This window comes from Oryza brachyantha, chromosome 1 (assembly GCF_000231095.2).
Source record: "Oryza brachyantha chromosome 1, ObraRS2, whole genome shotgun sequence".
In the NCBI taxonomy this organism is placed as follows: domain Eukaryota; kingdom Viridiplantae; phylum Streptophyta; class Magnoliopsida; order Poales; family Poaceae; genus Oryza; species Oryza brachyantha.
Window position 1 is genome coordinate 3015066 of NC_023163.2, and position 16084 is coordinate 3031149.

The following is a 16084-nucleotide window of genomic DNA, read 5'->3' on the forward strand; positions in this document are numbered from 1 at the left end:
TTTCACGGTATAAACTTTCTAGTCTTATGGTTTATATGAATGCTAATGAATCTATATATATTACCTACATTAATCAATTAATGAATTTAGATAAGACTAAAAAAATCTTTTAATATAACAAATCGGAGGTAGTAGCCAGCTATGGCCCTAGAGCTACTAGCACGCGGCAGTGGGCGCGCACGAGATGCATGCATGCGCGCGTGCACAGCCAGGGCAACGTGGTGTGTCGCCGGAGCCGAGGAAGACGACGACGAAGAAACGCTAGCTAGCTACCCCTGCGACCGATCGAGCTCTCACCCGTCCCGTCCACCCCGCCCGCGCGTCGATCGACACCTCTTCTTCGCCGTCGTCGGGCGGTGCAACGCGGTGCTGAAGGAGCACAAGACGAGGCTGTACATCCTCGGGAGGTGCGTCTCCATGCTCCTCTGCTGAGGAGCTGGAGTTGCCCCAGTAAAATAGTCATGATTAGTATTTTGTGATGGACAATTGATTTACAAAATATTTATTAATGAGATTAGGTTTAAAAATATTTAAGGCATTGGTGTGAGTATGTACGACTAATATGAGTCATGTTGCATATGGAATTTAATTTGGTATGTTAAATTCTATTTTGAAATAAGAAAAGATGTATTGAATTTGGAAAGGAGTCCGAATTCGGTAATATTGACAGAGATAAGAAAACAAATAAGTCAAATTGGTAGGAGATAAGGAAGATTAATGAAGATGAATACATCTTTAAGAAAACAAATAAGTCAAATAAGTCCGAATTCAGAAAGATTAATGAAGATAAGGAAATAAATAATTAAAATTCTTAATTAATAGGAGATAATTAAATAATTAGGATATAAGTTAACTTAGTTCTCTCGTTTTTTACGCGCACGCTTTCCGCACTGCTAAACAGTGTACTTTTAGCAAAAAAATTATAGGAAAGTTGTTTTAAAAAACCATATTAATCTATTTTATATTTTTAATAATTAATAACTAATTAATCATATACTAATCTATTACTACGTTTTTCGCCGGGTAAGTTAACTTATCCCCTTTACCCAAACGCGGCCGAGGTCTTTTCTGTGATTCTCTCTGTGGATGATGTTAGAAATATGGTCATATTTCGACATATTTTAATCCAAATAATAAGACAACATGCATGACATTCATAGGAAATAATCTAAAAATTAAGAACAGAATATCTAACAACATGCTTAATATATGATAAGCATAAACATTCATTGGATCATGAGATAGCAATGAAATCATTGCTAACAGGCAGTATAAATTGATGAACAGAAAGAACAGAGAAGGGATACACCCAGAGAATGGCCATCCGTTGGTATTTGAAGCAGTACTGCATCCGTTGGTGTTGTTCCCGTTGTTGCCGTGAGCACCTTCGTTGTTGTCGTTGCCATTGCCTTTCGTGCCGATGTCGTCACCATCGCTGTGCGCGCCACCATTGCTGCCGCCAGTTGACATCACGAAAGGATGCGAGCAGTCATGCGAATGCACTCCCCAAAAAGAGCAAAGGAATAGAGGAGAGTTCACTTCTGGCCTCGGGAAGAAGAAGGAGAATCCCGGAGTTCGCTTCTGGCCTCGGGAAGAAGAAGGAGAATATGGAAACCGAATCCTGCGCCCCTCGATTCCGTTACCATTACGTGATTATCGCCGATCACGAAGATTGAGGCGAGTGGGCCGGACCGGACCGGCTCGGCGCAGACGCGTCTCTCCGTCTCAACCAGTCAACAAAGAGTCTCCACTAACCTTAAGTTGAGATTCTTCAATGTGATGTTATTGTCTCTACCATTTATTGTGGGTTAATGAGATTTTAATTAAACTTAATTGGGCCTAGTCCATTTAATCAAAAGATGAATACAAAAATTATATAACATGTGTAGGTTCCTCCTTAGTGTGATAAAAAAAAACGCCGTCTATCCATTTTATGCTACCTAACTATTTTTGATATACATTTTTACCGTGCAGTAGTCTTGCCTGGTGCCAAATCTGGGCCGTTGAAAGAGCATGATCGGGCTGCTGGAATTGAATGGTACCACTAGGTACCCTCAATTCGTTTTATGGTACTGGTCATAGGCCAGTGAGGTGGAAGGGTAAAACTTATTTTCACATCAGAAACTACGCTGAATCGTTCCGAGCCTCTCTTTTTGGATGAGACTTTCCAACGCGCTGCTCTCATTGTCGTCGCCAGCTCCGATGGTGTCGACGCTGACGGAGAGAAGGGCGCTCGCGGCTGAATTTTCGGTTGCAGTAGGATTGATGGCTGGAACGGAGGCACGCAATGACCTGCAGTTATGAACTTCTTCAGACAGTGTAATTGACTGAAAGTATTAACCAAAATCTGGCGTTAGCTGCTACTTGATGTTTTCTATATAGGTCAGAAAGAAATAAAGAAGCAAATCACACTGGCGATATTTTGTTCCATGTGTATCAAGGGGAGCTTTAAATTTTGAGAAGCAGTTGTTTGATAGTTAGCTTTTAAAAATCTAGAAAAGCTCTATAACCCAGTTTCTCCAACTTCTGGCTTCTTAGTTCATTTTTCAGAATCTATAATAAAAGTCGTGGACCGTTTGAGCATCTTCTGGCAGAAACAGCTTTTGGGAAAAGTTGTTACGGAGATAAACTCTCCAAACAAGTCCTTATTATTTACGTTGGTTCTTGGAATCTTGATCCGTTTCTTGTGGCGGTCAAATGCTACACCAATAGGCAAATTAGGCATCTGCTTATCCTGGAGAAGGGCAAGTAGTCAGAAGGATCACCAACCCAGAGGCTGGACACTATCTGACAAATGGATTAACCATGCAGAGGCAACCGTTAATGCTGGGTAACACATGAAAGATAACATCTTTTATATGCTTGATCAATTCTTTTTACCAGTGGAGCTAGTACTATACTCTTTATGCTAGAACAATCGATTCAGCCTGAGTTTTTTAATCATGGATTATAATCTTTTTTTTAACATAGTGATGGATGCTATCTGGTATTCCGGTCTTGTTTTATGTGGCCAATAGTTATGTTTCACTGCAGGTAGTTAAGGTGTTGTTAAGTTTCTGAAGAATTTGGCCCCTTTCAGGAATTTCGAGTACAACTGAACACAACATTTCAGTGTACCGGACATTCTCTCTGTTCTTGACAAGAAGCAATTCATTCCGTGGCATTAGATGGCAAATCACCTGCCAAATTAAAGAATGCAGCCAGCAAGCTGAGAGAGAGTGTTCATTAGACAGCAATTCTTTCCCTGAAAACATTTTAGCTGACAGAATCATCGCTTGTATAGGACTCGTCTGCTGAATCATGTGAGACAGTGTGTCAGTCAGAGCCCCCTGATGCTGCTCGTCAGCTTAATAATTTGCACCAGATATACAAAAATGTATATCTCTTCATGAAGCGTTTGATAATTAATATTAAGCCCACTTGGGAAGAACAATATATGAAAGGAGGTCGACCAGTGGAACTGCACTGACAGTTTTTTTTTTTTTTTTGCCGGGTCGGCAAGAAGGCCAACCAAACTATATTAAGAAGAAGGGAAGAGAATACATGAAGTTACAAGATCGACAGGAAGCTGCCGAGATGACCGATCCCACAAGCCGGGACCAGATCGAAAAACAAAGAAAAAGAGGGTGCGGACTAGCCCGCCCTACTAACCCTCGCCATCTCTGAAAATACCAGCCTCCTTCCATATGATCACCTCAGCTCGTATGTCGATTGCCTTGCACCCTGGCCCAAGGTCGATTGCTCTTTGGAATTTTCAGAATGAGATGGCGGAGATTCCTGATTCCTAGACCACCCTTTGCTCTTTGGAATGCAAACCTCCTTCCACGCCACCAAGCATTGTCCTCCTGTAACGCTCTCCTGTCCTTTCCACAAGAATCCTCTACATTTGCGCTCGATCAGAATGATCGCCCACTTTGGCAATGGCATCACTGACTGGAAGTGCAATGTCAGAGCATACAGGACCGAACAGACCCCCAGACTCGGCTGCGCACATCAGGCCGTGTAGGGTATCCATTGCGATCACAAACAGAAGTGGTGAGAGAGGATCACCTTGACGCACTGACAGTTCATCATCATCATCAGAAGAAGAAATGGATTCAGTCAGATTGGTTTCTTTGCCCGCTAAACCTGGAGTCAAATGCAAGAGGCAATCACCATCCGGTTACATGCATGCAGATCTTAGTTTCCCCCCCCCCCCCCCCCCCCCCCCTTTTTTTTTTCTCATCTGCATGCCAGCTGATCTGAGGCATTACAGGAAGCATGCTGCAAACTGAAAGTCTGAAGATCCAGGAAACTCTCTGAATGTCTGGATCTCTCTGAATCTGACTGACAAGAGCTATTTCTGCTGCACGGAATGGAGAAGTTCAGAAAATGCTTGTGCATAAAAACATGAACAAAAAATCTACCAAATTGCAACCCAAATTCAATTGAATTGATGAACCAAAACTCCCCCGATTTTCAGGAGCTGGGCTGCTTATTTTCAGGCTCACATTACATCACACTCCACCCACGAGCAGAGCATCCGTATCACTCCAATTAATCAAATCCAATACAGTTAACCAGCCCGCACTACTCGCGCAACGACCGCTCATCTAATCACGCATTCACGCCACCGTAAATTAATCCTCTTCTCCGGCGAGGCGAGGAGGGGGTCAGTTCATGTCGAGGAGGCCGTGGTGGAAGGCGGCGACGCGGTCGGGGGTGACGCACTGGGTGATGAGGCGGGCCCCGGGCTTGTGGGCCCAGGGCCGGACGAGGATACACGTGGCGATGTAGTCCAGGTTGGTGAGTGGCACCACGTGGGCTGGCGGGCCCCACCCGTAGTCCACCTCAGCGAAGCCGAGGCGCGTCCAGTCGGACACGAGCAGCGTGCGGTAGTCGGCGGTGATCTGGTACGGGTCGCCGGCGACGGTCTCGCCGGCCGCCCACCGCGCGAACTCCGACGGCATGCGGCGCTTCCCGTCCTTGATGATCCTGACGACGTCGTTCACCGACGAGCCGGAGACCTTCCCGGCGGGGGCGGAGACGCGCATGATGTAGTAGCAGTTGCCGTAGAACCCGGCGCCGCCGCGCGGGAGGGAGGCGTGGAGGAGCGGGCGGGCGTTCATGGCGAAGCAGAGGTGGACGGTGGAGTCCGGCTCGAAGCCGGCCGCGCGGGTGCGGCTCTGCCACGCCTTGGCGATCAGCACCTCGAACGCCGAGCACCGGGCGCCGCCGACGTGCGCGGCGTTGTACTGGTTCTTGAAGTGGTCGATGTAGTCGGCGGAGATGTCGACGGCGAGGTACTCGAGCCGCCTGGCGCCGGCGGGGTCGGGGAGGCTGCCGATGACGGCCGTGGCCGGGTCCGGGATCGCCTCGCGCCCCCACACCGGCTCGACGGCGAGGCTCTCGGCGCCGCGCGCGAACTCGCCGACGGCGGCCATGAACTGCGCCGCGCCGGGGCCGTCCGCCACCGCGTGGCTGAACCGGAACCCCACGACGAACCCGCCGCACGCGAAGGTGGTGACCTGGACGAGCAGCACGAGCTCGCGCTCGTCCTCCCCCGCCGGCGTCGGCGGCAGCAGCTCGTCCTTCGACACCATCATCGGATACTCCAAGTAATCCACGTCCTCGAGGCTGAAGCCCGCCTCCGCCTCCGTGAACCACACGCCGGCGTTGCCGCACTCCACCCGCACCTCGCCGGAGTCGGCGAAGCCCAACCTCCCCGCAAGTGGGTAGTAATGCACCAAGGCCCTCGCCAAGGCCCGCTCGATCGAGCGGGCCGGTCCAACCGCCACGTCGACACCACCGTCATCACCGCCGTCGCCGACCCCCTTCCCGCTGACCGCCCGAAACACGTGGAGCGACTCGATCAGTGCCATCTGGGTAGGATACCGGTCGAGCCACGACAGACGGAGAGATCCACCCGGCGTCGGCTCGGCCGGCACCACCCGATGATGGCCAAGCCGTTCGATGGACTTGCAGTTAACACCCGCCATAGAGAACAAAGTGGTGTAGCCGAGAGAAACGGAGGCGACCGGGTAGGTTGATGCTCTCCCTCCTTGAATTGGTCGGATTGACTTGGGAGTTTGAGCGGGGAAGGAGTGGTATTTATAGGTGGCGTTTGGGTTGGGAAAATGGAGGTGGTGACGAGGATGGGAGTTGGAATGGGTGGAAGGAGTCGGGGTGGGGCCCACCTGTCTGTCGCACCGGTGGGGCCCACCTGTCAGTGGGAGATTTGACCTCGTGTGAAGTTGCTGCGTCGTGGTCAAAGGTAGGGGAAGATGTGCTTTCCAAGTTAGCTCCTCGTGAGCACGCTCTATGCTCCATAGACCCTGGACCGTATCTCCAAATCAATTCTTAGCCTTTTTTTAAAAAAAAGCTCAAAATTTTCTATTATATTTAGCAATTGTGCTGCAAAGTTTGAACCTATTTTGGCTCACATTTGTCTGGATAAAGTTTGTCTTCTGTTTTTCTTTTCGTAAGAAGCAACGGTTTCAGATTAATTCAGAGAGCATGATAGTCTTACGCTCTACGTGTATAAAAAGGAGCACATATGTCTACTTATTCGTATCCGTTGGAATATTTATTATCAGCGAATATATTCTCTTTCCACGCATGACACCTAACAAATAATTTGAAATACACATTTAGTAAGACGAAACAATGTGACTTGCGATATAACACTCTACGAATATCTATATATGGCTAATGATTAATATTGCAAATAATGGGTAAATATGCATTTCTTTCACCATCATATATGACTGCGAACTCCAATGAAATATCTCAATCAGCTAATAATGATTCAGACTCAGAACAAACAAGCGACTCTTTCCTAGGCGATTAATAAGTACGTCATACTCCCTCCAAATGAGGGACGAGAGAGCTACACAAGGTCCATGGACCTGGTCCAAATCAAATCAAATGAAAGCTAATCAGCCAACGCTTGATTAATCTCACTGGAAAAAGGCTATCTCGCGATGAGCACCACTGACCGGCTGGCTGATTAGGCAGGCAGCTCTTCTGACATAATTAGCAGGTGGTGTGAATTAGTTACTCCTAAATCAAGAACCCAGAGAGAGCTAGCCAACTTTTGGCCAACTGACTAGTGGTCTGGTTTGGTACAGATATGCTTCAGCCTGCATGCATGCTTGCTTAGGTGGTGTTTAGATTGCGAAAAATTTTGGAATAAGTGTCACGTTAAATGTTTGATGGATGTTGGAAGGAGTTTTTGACACGAATGAAAAAACGAATTTCACGGCTAGCCTAGAAACCGCTAGATGAATCTTTTGAGCCTAATTAATCCTCATTAGCACATGTTGGTTACTGTAGCACTTATGGTTAATCATGGACTAATTAGGCTCAAAAGATTCGTTACAAGATTTCTTACATAACTGTGCAATTAGTTTTTCGATTCACCTATGTTTAATGCTTTATTTAGATGTTCAAAAATTCGATGTGATGCTCTAGTGCAAGTTCGGCTAGCTCGACTGACCGACAGGCGACAGAGGTACGGAGTGTTGTTGTTAATTTGATATCTTCATTGATGTTTGTTCTGGTTAAACCCCTGTCTCGATTGAGCGTATCTTTTAGATTTTCGTTTCATCTAAATTAGTAGTACGTACTCGGGATTGTTTGTATTTCAAGTGTCTAAGTGTCTTTAATTATTGGGTATCACAAAATTATAAATTTAGGACTAGAATTTTACGAAACTTTACATTTTGTAACTTAAGAAAAAAACAGCTACAGAAAAAAAATCATATGTAGTTTTTACGATAATTTGGTACTCTTAAATCAGTGATAAAAAAAAAGTATACGTAGTTTCATAAAACTTTTTCTTAATTATTTTGTCTTAACGAGATATATATACCACGCGCAAAGTCCACCTACTCCACCAAATCAGATACTATTACCGATATAATTCCTCTGGTCCAATTAGCCACTAATCATGTTAAATGTCTGGTATGTCCTACATATAGCTGACCGATTTTGTAGCAACATTTATAAACACATATAGGTGCAGCTAAACATATATATAACTATTGTATCATGAGATAAATTAACATGGAAATTAAGCATTAATCCACAGGAGATGGATGGATATCTGCATGTGAGCAAGTAGTAGTGCTCCCAACGAAACTGCAAAGGGAATGTTGAACATGCAGTTCGGTAGGATGGGAGGGCCATCACCATCGGAAGCTTCTTTGCATCAAGAAACCCCTTTTCACTTGTCAGCTTTCCCTGAAAGTGGTTGGATGAATATTAATCACACACGCTTCTCATTTTCAGATATATATATGCATGCATCCAGGAATTGTCAGCTCTGAACAAACCAGCTATTGAAACAATTGCAGACAGCGTGTGGACCAGAAAGATTAAAGCAAATGAGGACGAAGACTTTTCAGTCCTAACTCCTTTTTGTCATATCCAGGAATGTTTTTCAGCATTCAGGTTGAGCTGATCGATCTTGTAGCGCTTGTCTCATGGCTACTGTCGCCTGCATTGTCAGTTAGTCATTCTGAATGCATGATAATGATACAGGTTGATCACTCAGAAAGTAATCTATATGCAGACAATATACTCCTATTTATCATACTTGTGAACTGCCACTGATTAGCTGGCTTTAATTTAACTATGTTTTGGACTGTAATCTTGATGATAATGCATTGGCAGAGACCAAATTCTTGATGGCTCTGACAAGTGATGACAGACGACGAGGACGCAAACAAGCAGATGACAACTCCCCAATGATCAGTGGCGGCTGCTATTAATTACAAGCTAAGGGTCAAGATGAGAATCATATTTTGTTCATATTTAACACGCGAGCCAAAACATTAGGAAAATGGTTGGTGAGGGCCAGCGATGCAGCTGCAGCTAGCCATGAAATGATGGCGCGTCTGAACGAATGAACGGTAATCTAATCATACAATTTGTGTGAAAAAAGGATGATAATCTAATCATCGATCGCTTCGTGATTAATTAAGATGCCAGGTTTATGTTTAGCTTACGCTTTTGCAGATTTCTGTATAAATTAAGATGCTGCTTTAGTTTTATTTTCATCACTAAGTGTAGGTGTGTTAGTGGCTGCTATCTGGTCAGCTGATTAAACAAATCCTCTGCGTGATCCTTCATTTCATACTTTCAGAACACCTTTTCATAGTTAACGCTGAAATCTGCAGCTCGAGAGAAATGTGATTTAGACGAGCTATCGACCATTATGAGCAGATATCTGCAGACAAGTAGTAGCAGTTGCCAAGAAAAGATCTATCTATCAATCTCCCACTACAAAAAGGTAATTAGCTAGCTAATCTTAGCCGTTCACTTTTATCATATCCACCCCACTAACCAATTAATCTCAAGCTAGTATAAGCTATTGATCACTTTACAATTTGACACATGAATGCATGCATAGGACAGAGAGAGGATGCTAATGGAGTCAGCACAAACATAGGAGTGCATGCCCAAGTGGAGTAACATTGTTTGACATTCAGAGCACATATGTTCAGGCTCAAATTCAGTGTATTCAATTAGTGCATGCATATCTTCTGAAAACTGCCATGTGAATATGTGATGTGAGGCACTGAAGCTGCTTGTGATTCATGCATGCATGTGTTCATTGCTCTGAATACCCAATTTGGCTCCTTTGATGCAGAGAAGGCTAGCTAATCTGGAGATGGATGGTGATAACATTAATAATGTGCCTGGAATCCAGATGGCTGCTGGCTCCTGATGATCATGAGATCACTTTATGCTTTTCTGCCTACTGTGATGTATCTGTCATGCATACAAATATAGATGTGTTTATATTTGGATGGATTGCTGCCTACCCAACTAACTATTCACTGTGCACAATCAAAGCAGCCGTTCTTTGTAAAGGCTAAATTAACAAGCCTGCCTCTTTCACAAGCACTCTATCTCTCTGCAGTCTAAGACTGAACTTAATTAACAGTGTGAATGCATGTAGATGTGCAGTGTAATTGTAGTGTTTGTTCAGTCAAAAGTTTCAGCCTTATCATGTAGAGTAATTAAAAGATCATATGTGTTTCAAGCATTGGTGCCTAAGTTTGAGTGTCACATTGACATTGCAAGGTTTTACCAAAAAACAAAACAAACTAGCTGAATGATCGTACTTTGCTAAGGATGAAAGATCATCATAACATTTTATATGTCCTGAGTAATTCAAAAGCAAATGTTGTAAAATAAATTATGATGAAAAAACCACAAAATTAAGCTGTAAGTTCAACTTTTGTGTTATAAGCATAAACATAAGAAAACCAGTAGATTTATCGTTTAATTTTAAGAAGTATTTTACAGAATTTATAATAGGATAATGGATAGAAGCAAGGTCTGGCAAATAATAAAGAGAAGAATTGGAGTGCTGAATTAATGATGGGCCGCAATCTGTGGCACTCAAGACTGGGCCATGAATACACCTCCAGACTTCCTTTGGGCTTTTGGTCACAAATAGGGCTCAAATGTCCGATTATTGTCAGGCTCAACAGCTCAAGTTGTAAAAGCACTGTGTGTTCTGCGGTGCAGGCCCAATAAATTTCGCAAGAAAATAATAATCGAAAAGCTTTTTCCCCCTGAAAATAAAAATTCGAATAAAGGAACGCAAAAATCATATCCATCACCCAAACATTTCGACGTGTACAAATTAGATCTCATGGGTTCTACCACTGAATGGTGGTACTCTCCGGTCTACATGCCTTATTTTTGTTTTACTCCTAATCAAATAATTGAACATATAGATTTTGAATTGTACTATAGCGGATGTCTTATAGAATGATTGTCGCAGGTGTAATGCTGACATGGCCCGTCAGCCACACCCTCCCTATCTCATTCGTTCTTCTCCATCTCCACCGTTGCGAGCATTGCATTCCTAAATTCTTTCACAAATTTCCCTAAACCTACTTCTTCCTCCTCATCTCCAGCGCCACCTTTGGTGGATTAGCCACTGTTATCCCCATCTCCTAATCGCTCTGATGAGTCACCCTTGTCTCGGACACCATCATACCACTCTCCACCTCTCCTGCAATCGAGGTAGTTTCATCGCGCATCCTCCTTGTTGACCACCATCCACTACGAAGCTTTTGCTCTTTGTGGTCTAACTCTAAAGCTGCCCCCTCCCGCCAACCCCCTTACATCTGTCTCATATGTCATTATTATCGGAGTTCGAGTCATTGTCGTTGCATCGTCATTGAAAAAGTTATTGCCGTTGAGTTTATTCTATCCATGCTACCGCCTTTACTCCCCTTTACTCCCCTTTACTCCCACTCTCTTAGTGTCTCTCTATTTGCGATGGGGAGGTGGAAAATATTTCCTTAACCTTTGGGGCTTAATCCAATGACCAGGGTAGGTCTATGATAAATAGGACAATATCATTCATATGATGTATAACAAGCTTGTTATATTCTGAAAAACATGAACATTATATACCTCTATGTTCCAAAATACAAATATTTCTAAGTTGTTCTAAGCTTGTTATATTTTGTTTTTTAACAAAATGAACAATCGTTTATATTTTGGGATAAAATTTAAATTATATAAATACTTAGAATTTGAAACGTATTGACTACTTCGTAATATAATTTGGTTCCCAAAATATATACACTACAATTCTAAAATTAGAAGTGTCCTATAAATTATATAATACTAAATACTCCATCCTAAAATAATTTTAATTTTCACCCATATCACATGTTCCAACACAAAAGTAAAAGGACTAGAATTACGTATTCCATTTACTTACCAATCAATGCAATTACCCTCTATATTATCCACTTCAAATATATTTATTTATACCCTGAAAATAATAAACTTATTCAAAACCAAACAAAATTAAACTTGTGCTTCGGGACCAAGGCCCCCAACTCCCAACCCCCTGTGGCGAAGGAAAAACAGCAAGAACTCATTTCCCCATCCCCCTTCCCTTCCCACCAAATCACGCTCCGATCCCCTCCGCCTCCCTCCCGCAGCGACCCGCCACCCACCCGCCGATCCGGTCCAGATCCAGATCCTCCTCCTCCTCCCGCGCGCGCCATGAGCTCGACGCGGCCCGCGCCGGCGTCGTTCCGGGACCGCACCGGCGAGTTCCGCGCCGCCGTCGAGAGCGCGGCGCGGTACGCCTCCTCGTCCGGCTCCGCCGGGGCGCCGCCCACCAGCAGCGTCGGCGTCGGCCCGCTCGACGTGTCGCGCGGGGCCGCGTCGGTGCAGTCGGAGTTCAACCGCCGCGCCTCCAAGATCGGGCTCGGGATCCACCAGACCTCGCAGAAGCTCGCCCGCCTCGCCAAGCGTATGGTTCCTTCGCCGCCCCCCTCCTTCCCCTTTCCGTTGGTCGGTCTCAGCTGCTGGTTCCCCCGCGAACCATGGGGCGGGTGGGATCTCGAGGCGCGCGCTAGATCTCGTCCTCGATCGAACCCAGTAGCATAGGGATATTAGTTAGTACTCCACTTTGGTTGCCGATGATTGCTAGCTGTGTTAGATGTTATAACTATAAATGCACGTTTGTGAATTTGTGATATTTCGATTACATCTATCTGCTACGCTGATTGATCTTGTAGTGCCCAGTCAGCCCACGCATTAGGGTCCTCGTGCTTTCGTTGATGTTATTTCGGCATAGGCAGGATGTGTTGTTCTGCATTCGTGTCATGACATGTTGTGCAGAATTTGGGGGTTCTACTAGATCGGAAGTAGGATGTTGCTTTGATTCATTACCTGTTCTCAAGAATCTAACATGAGCATTATCTCTTCTAATTGAAACCGGATGATGTGCTGGTATTGTGCACGCGGAATGGTGGTACAAGTAACTGTGTTCAATGCAAACTCATCATATCTGCTGAAATTTATGCTGTGGAGGTTGGTGGTTAGAGCTGTTGTAATAGTGGCTGATGTTTTTAGAGTGAAGTTGCTAGGTCCTGTTGGATTTAGAAATTAGATGTATCTCGTTGAAGCGTACTATCCTCAGAAGATGTTTTAGCTCCCTGACCTACCACTGTGAAATATGAATCTATGATATGCACTATCTGTTTGCCCCATGTTTATCTGCTAAGTTGTGCCTAAATACTTGAACATACGAATATTATTTCAATGCTTTGCTAATAAACTTCTTTTTAACACTGTGGGCGTTGCTGATTTTGTGATTTGTATTATTTGCAGTTGCAAAGAGGACATCTGTCTTTGATGACCCTACAGTAGAGATACAAGAGCTGACTGCAGTTATCAAGAAAGATATCACTGCTTTGAATTCTGCTGTTGTAGACCTACAGGTTCACTGCAACTCACAAAATGAGAGCGGGAATCTTTCCAAGGATACAACAAGTCATTCCACTACAGTCGTGGACAATCTCAAAAATCGCCTGATGAGTGCAACAAAAGAATTTAAGGAAGTTCTTACCATGCGGACAGAGGTAAGATATAAATTTCTAGATGCCTGCATGATTTAAATACATGCTGCCCTGTTTTTTTGGCATCATCTTCAGTAAAAATAGACTACTTACAGTCTTTCCTCTAATGTACAGAATTTGAAGGTTCATGAAAATAGAAGACAAATGTTCTCCTCATCGGCTGCGAAGGATGCATCAAATCCATTTATTCGTCAACGCCCACTTGTCGCCAGGGATGGGCCTGAATCCTCAGTGCCCCCAGCACCATGGGCCAGTGATTCTGCCTCTACGCCATTGTTTCAGAGGTATAAAACTTGCTCATGCACAAAGTTAAGCCATTAAAGCTCTGCTTGGGGTAATGTGCTACTTGATAGAAAGCCACGGTAGCCATTCTATAGCCTACTGTCTTGTCAACCAGCTTTTGATAACCAATCTGGTCATGTAAAAGCAGTTTAGCAGTTGCATGGAGACACAGTAATAAATTTCTTGTTTACCAGTTATTTACCTCAAACAGCTTGTTGCACGTCTCAGTGCTGCCCACTAAGAACAACGCAATGATAATTCGCCGACTTCAGTTAACAGTGAACCTTTTGGCATGTTAATATCCCTTTTGTGCTTCTGTTCACCAGGAAGAAGACTAATGGAGACCATGGGGCATCATCATCTTCTTCTCAGCCATTCATGCAGCAGCAGTTAGTACAGCAGGACAGTTACATGCAGAGTAGAGCAGAGGCTCTTCAAAATGTTGAATCAACCATCCATGAGCTGAGCAACATATTTACACAGTTGGCAACTATGGTTTCTCAACAGGGAGAACTAGCGATCAGGTGAACGCTCTTCTACAAAAGTTTGATTTAATTCATGAGTTGACTGTCTTGCGCCTATGGTCAAGTTCATATCATTATTCTAAATACTTATAAGCTTCAAGATATGCTCTAATCCCATAGCAGATATATTTCCATTGTGTGCTAAAGAGATGAACATTTTCTCGAAATACAGGGATAAACATGGATTATTGTGCATGGTGTCTGGTCTCAAATTTTCCTCTAATAATGCCAAAACTTGAAATACCTTTGATGCCCCAAACGCCAGAAATAGATTATGCATGTGTTTGTGCCATGGGCAATTGGACATGTCTTGGTTCTTATAATTTTTGTTGCTGTCTTTTGTTCGCTACATTTAGTATTGGACATGTTTTGGCACACAAATGCTTATGTATTGCATGCACACTACATTTAGTTGCCTACTCGATGTGGATTCATGCATAGGGCTGAGTTTGGAGTAGCTATATTCATGGAGCTCTTGAGATTGTTTATCTCCTGACAGATTAGCTTTGCGGTTGATTTGTACATAGTATTTTTGTGAGATTACGTTGGGTTTAAAATTTGCACTACCCGTGACAGAATTGATGAGAACATGGATGACACACTAGCCAATGTCGAGGGAGCGCAGGGCCAGCTGCTGAAGTATCTCAACAGCATTTCATCAAACAGGTGGCTGATGATGAAGATATTCTTTGTGCTGATGGTTTTCCTCATGATCTTCATATTCTTCGTTGCATGATTTCTCCCCTTGACAATGTCACCTCGAATGTTTTGCATGGTTGCCTGCTATGCGTAGTATATTCTTTTCATTTTTACCAAACTACACCATGTACACAATTTTCACTCGGATGATGATAAGCAGCCGTCTAGCCCTTTGTGGTCATGTAAATTGGGAGAAGCTCCAGAACTGTTCTGTTATATTTTTACAACATGTTTGATGTACCATTTCATGACACGCGGTGGTAAACTATGTCGAAGGGGGGAAAAAAGTTCTGTCACTGCAAGCTTGTGAAACGCTGAAAGGGTTGTGGTGTTGTGATTTGTAGACGTGTGATGGCCCGGCGATTTGATGTTCAAAGCCAAATTCGTATGTGCATGCATTATTGCTTTCTCTTGCACGTCTTTTGTTGCCTGTTTCTTTTATAGGTATGACATAAGGAGTATTGTCCTATACCATCGGTATATCGAAGCAATTAGATATCATAAAACAACAATATGGCACATGCAGATAAGTCGGATATAGATTGTCCCTCTGAACATTGACATGGTTTTATAATAGGGATATGTATTTTTCACCCTTGAACCCTTCCCTCTGTCTAAAATACGCCCATAAACTCCAAAAACTGGGTATTTGGACATCCTCCAACTAGCAGTACGGTTCGAATCCATCCCTTCGGTCCCAGCCTAGATGGTTTTTTTGCTTACGTGGTGCTAACATGATACTCTACTCATCCATAAAGAAATATAAAACGGTTGATCCACATGTCACATGCCACCTAATCTCCCTATCTCTCTCCTCTCTCTTTCCTTGTCTTTCTTCTATTGTGTTTCTTCTAGATCAGCACTAGGGGTGGAACCTCGCCCGGCTCGGCTTATAAAAGCTCGGCTCAAGTTCTGTCTCCTCTATGTGATTGCAATATTCAATTTTAAACAGTGCATAAGAACGGCTATTTATAACCTGTTAGTTTTCAATCTATCTAATTTTTTTATTACAATGAACGATGGTGAGCGGTGATGTTGCGTGGAGACTAAAATCTAAATTGGATGTGAATTTAATGCCCTATTATATCAAACCATCTGTTTGTTTTTTTAATACAAAATATAAACGAAATCCTTTTGCTAGATTTTAATTGTATTCCTACTTGGATTATTTAAAAAAATCAAAGGAAATTT

General features: G+C 43.7%; 2 protein-coding genes across 2 annotated transcripts; one reads left to right on the forward strand and one right to left on the reverse strand.

Annotated features, from left to right (window-relative positions):
• Positions 1 to 4432: 4432 nt before the first annotated feature.
• LOC102711849 (acyl transferase 7-like) lies at positions 4433 to 6037 on the reverse strand. Its single transcript, XM_040521591.1, has one exon. The coding sequence runs from the start codon at positions 5976 to 5978 to the stop codon at positions 4653 to 4655; it is 1326 nt and encodes a 441-aa protein (XP_040377525.1). The 5' UTR covers positions 5979 to 6037; the 3' UTR covers positions 4433 to 4652.
• A 5862-nt stretch (positions 6038 to 11899) lies between these two features.
• LOC102715056 (syntaxin-32) lies at positions 11900 to 15269 on the forward strand. The gene is made up of 5 exons (XM_006643767.3): positions 11900 to 12277; positions 13141 to 13391; positions 13503 to 13672; positions 13997 to 14194; positions 14771 to 15269. Exons 1-5 carry the CDS (start codon positions 12025 to 12027, stop codon positions 14928 to 14930), a joined length of 1032 nt encoding a protein of 343 aa, XP_006643830.2. The 5' UTR covers positions 11900 to 12024; the 3' UTR covers positions 14931 to 15269.
• Positions 15270 to 16084: the final 815 nt, after the last annotated feature.

Coding starts and splice junctions, on each gene's coding strand:
- LOC102711849 (XM_040521591.1), bottom strand. CDS start 5,978: ATGGCGGGTGTTAACTGCAAGTCCATCGAACGGCTTGGCCATCATCGG.
- LOC102715056 (XM_006643767.3), top strand. CDS start 12,025: ATGAGCTCGACGCGGCCCGCGCCGGCGTCGTTCCGGGACCGCACCGGC. Junction 12,278..13,140: donor GCTCGCCCGCCTCGCCAAGC/GTATGGTTCCTT, acceptor TATTATTTGCAG/TTGCAAAGAGGACATCTGTC. Junction 13,392..13,502: donor TTCTTACCATGCGGACAGAG/GTAAGATATAAA, acceptor TCTAATGTACAG/AATTTGAAGGTTCATGAAAA.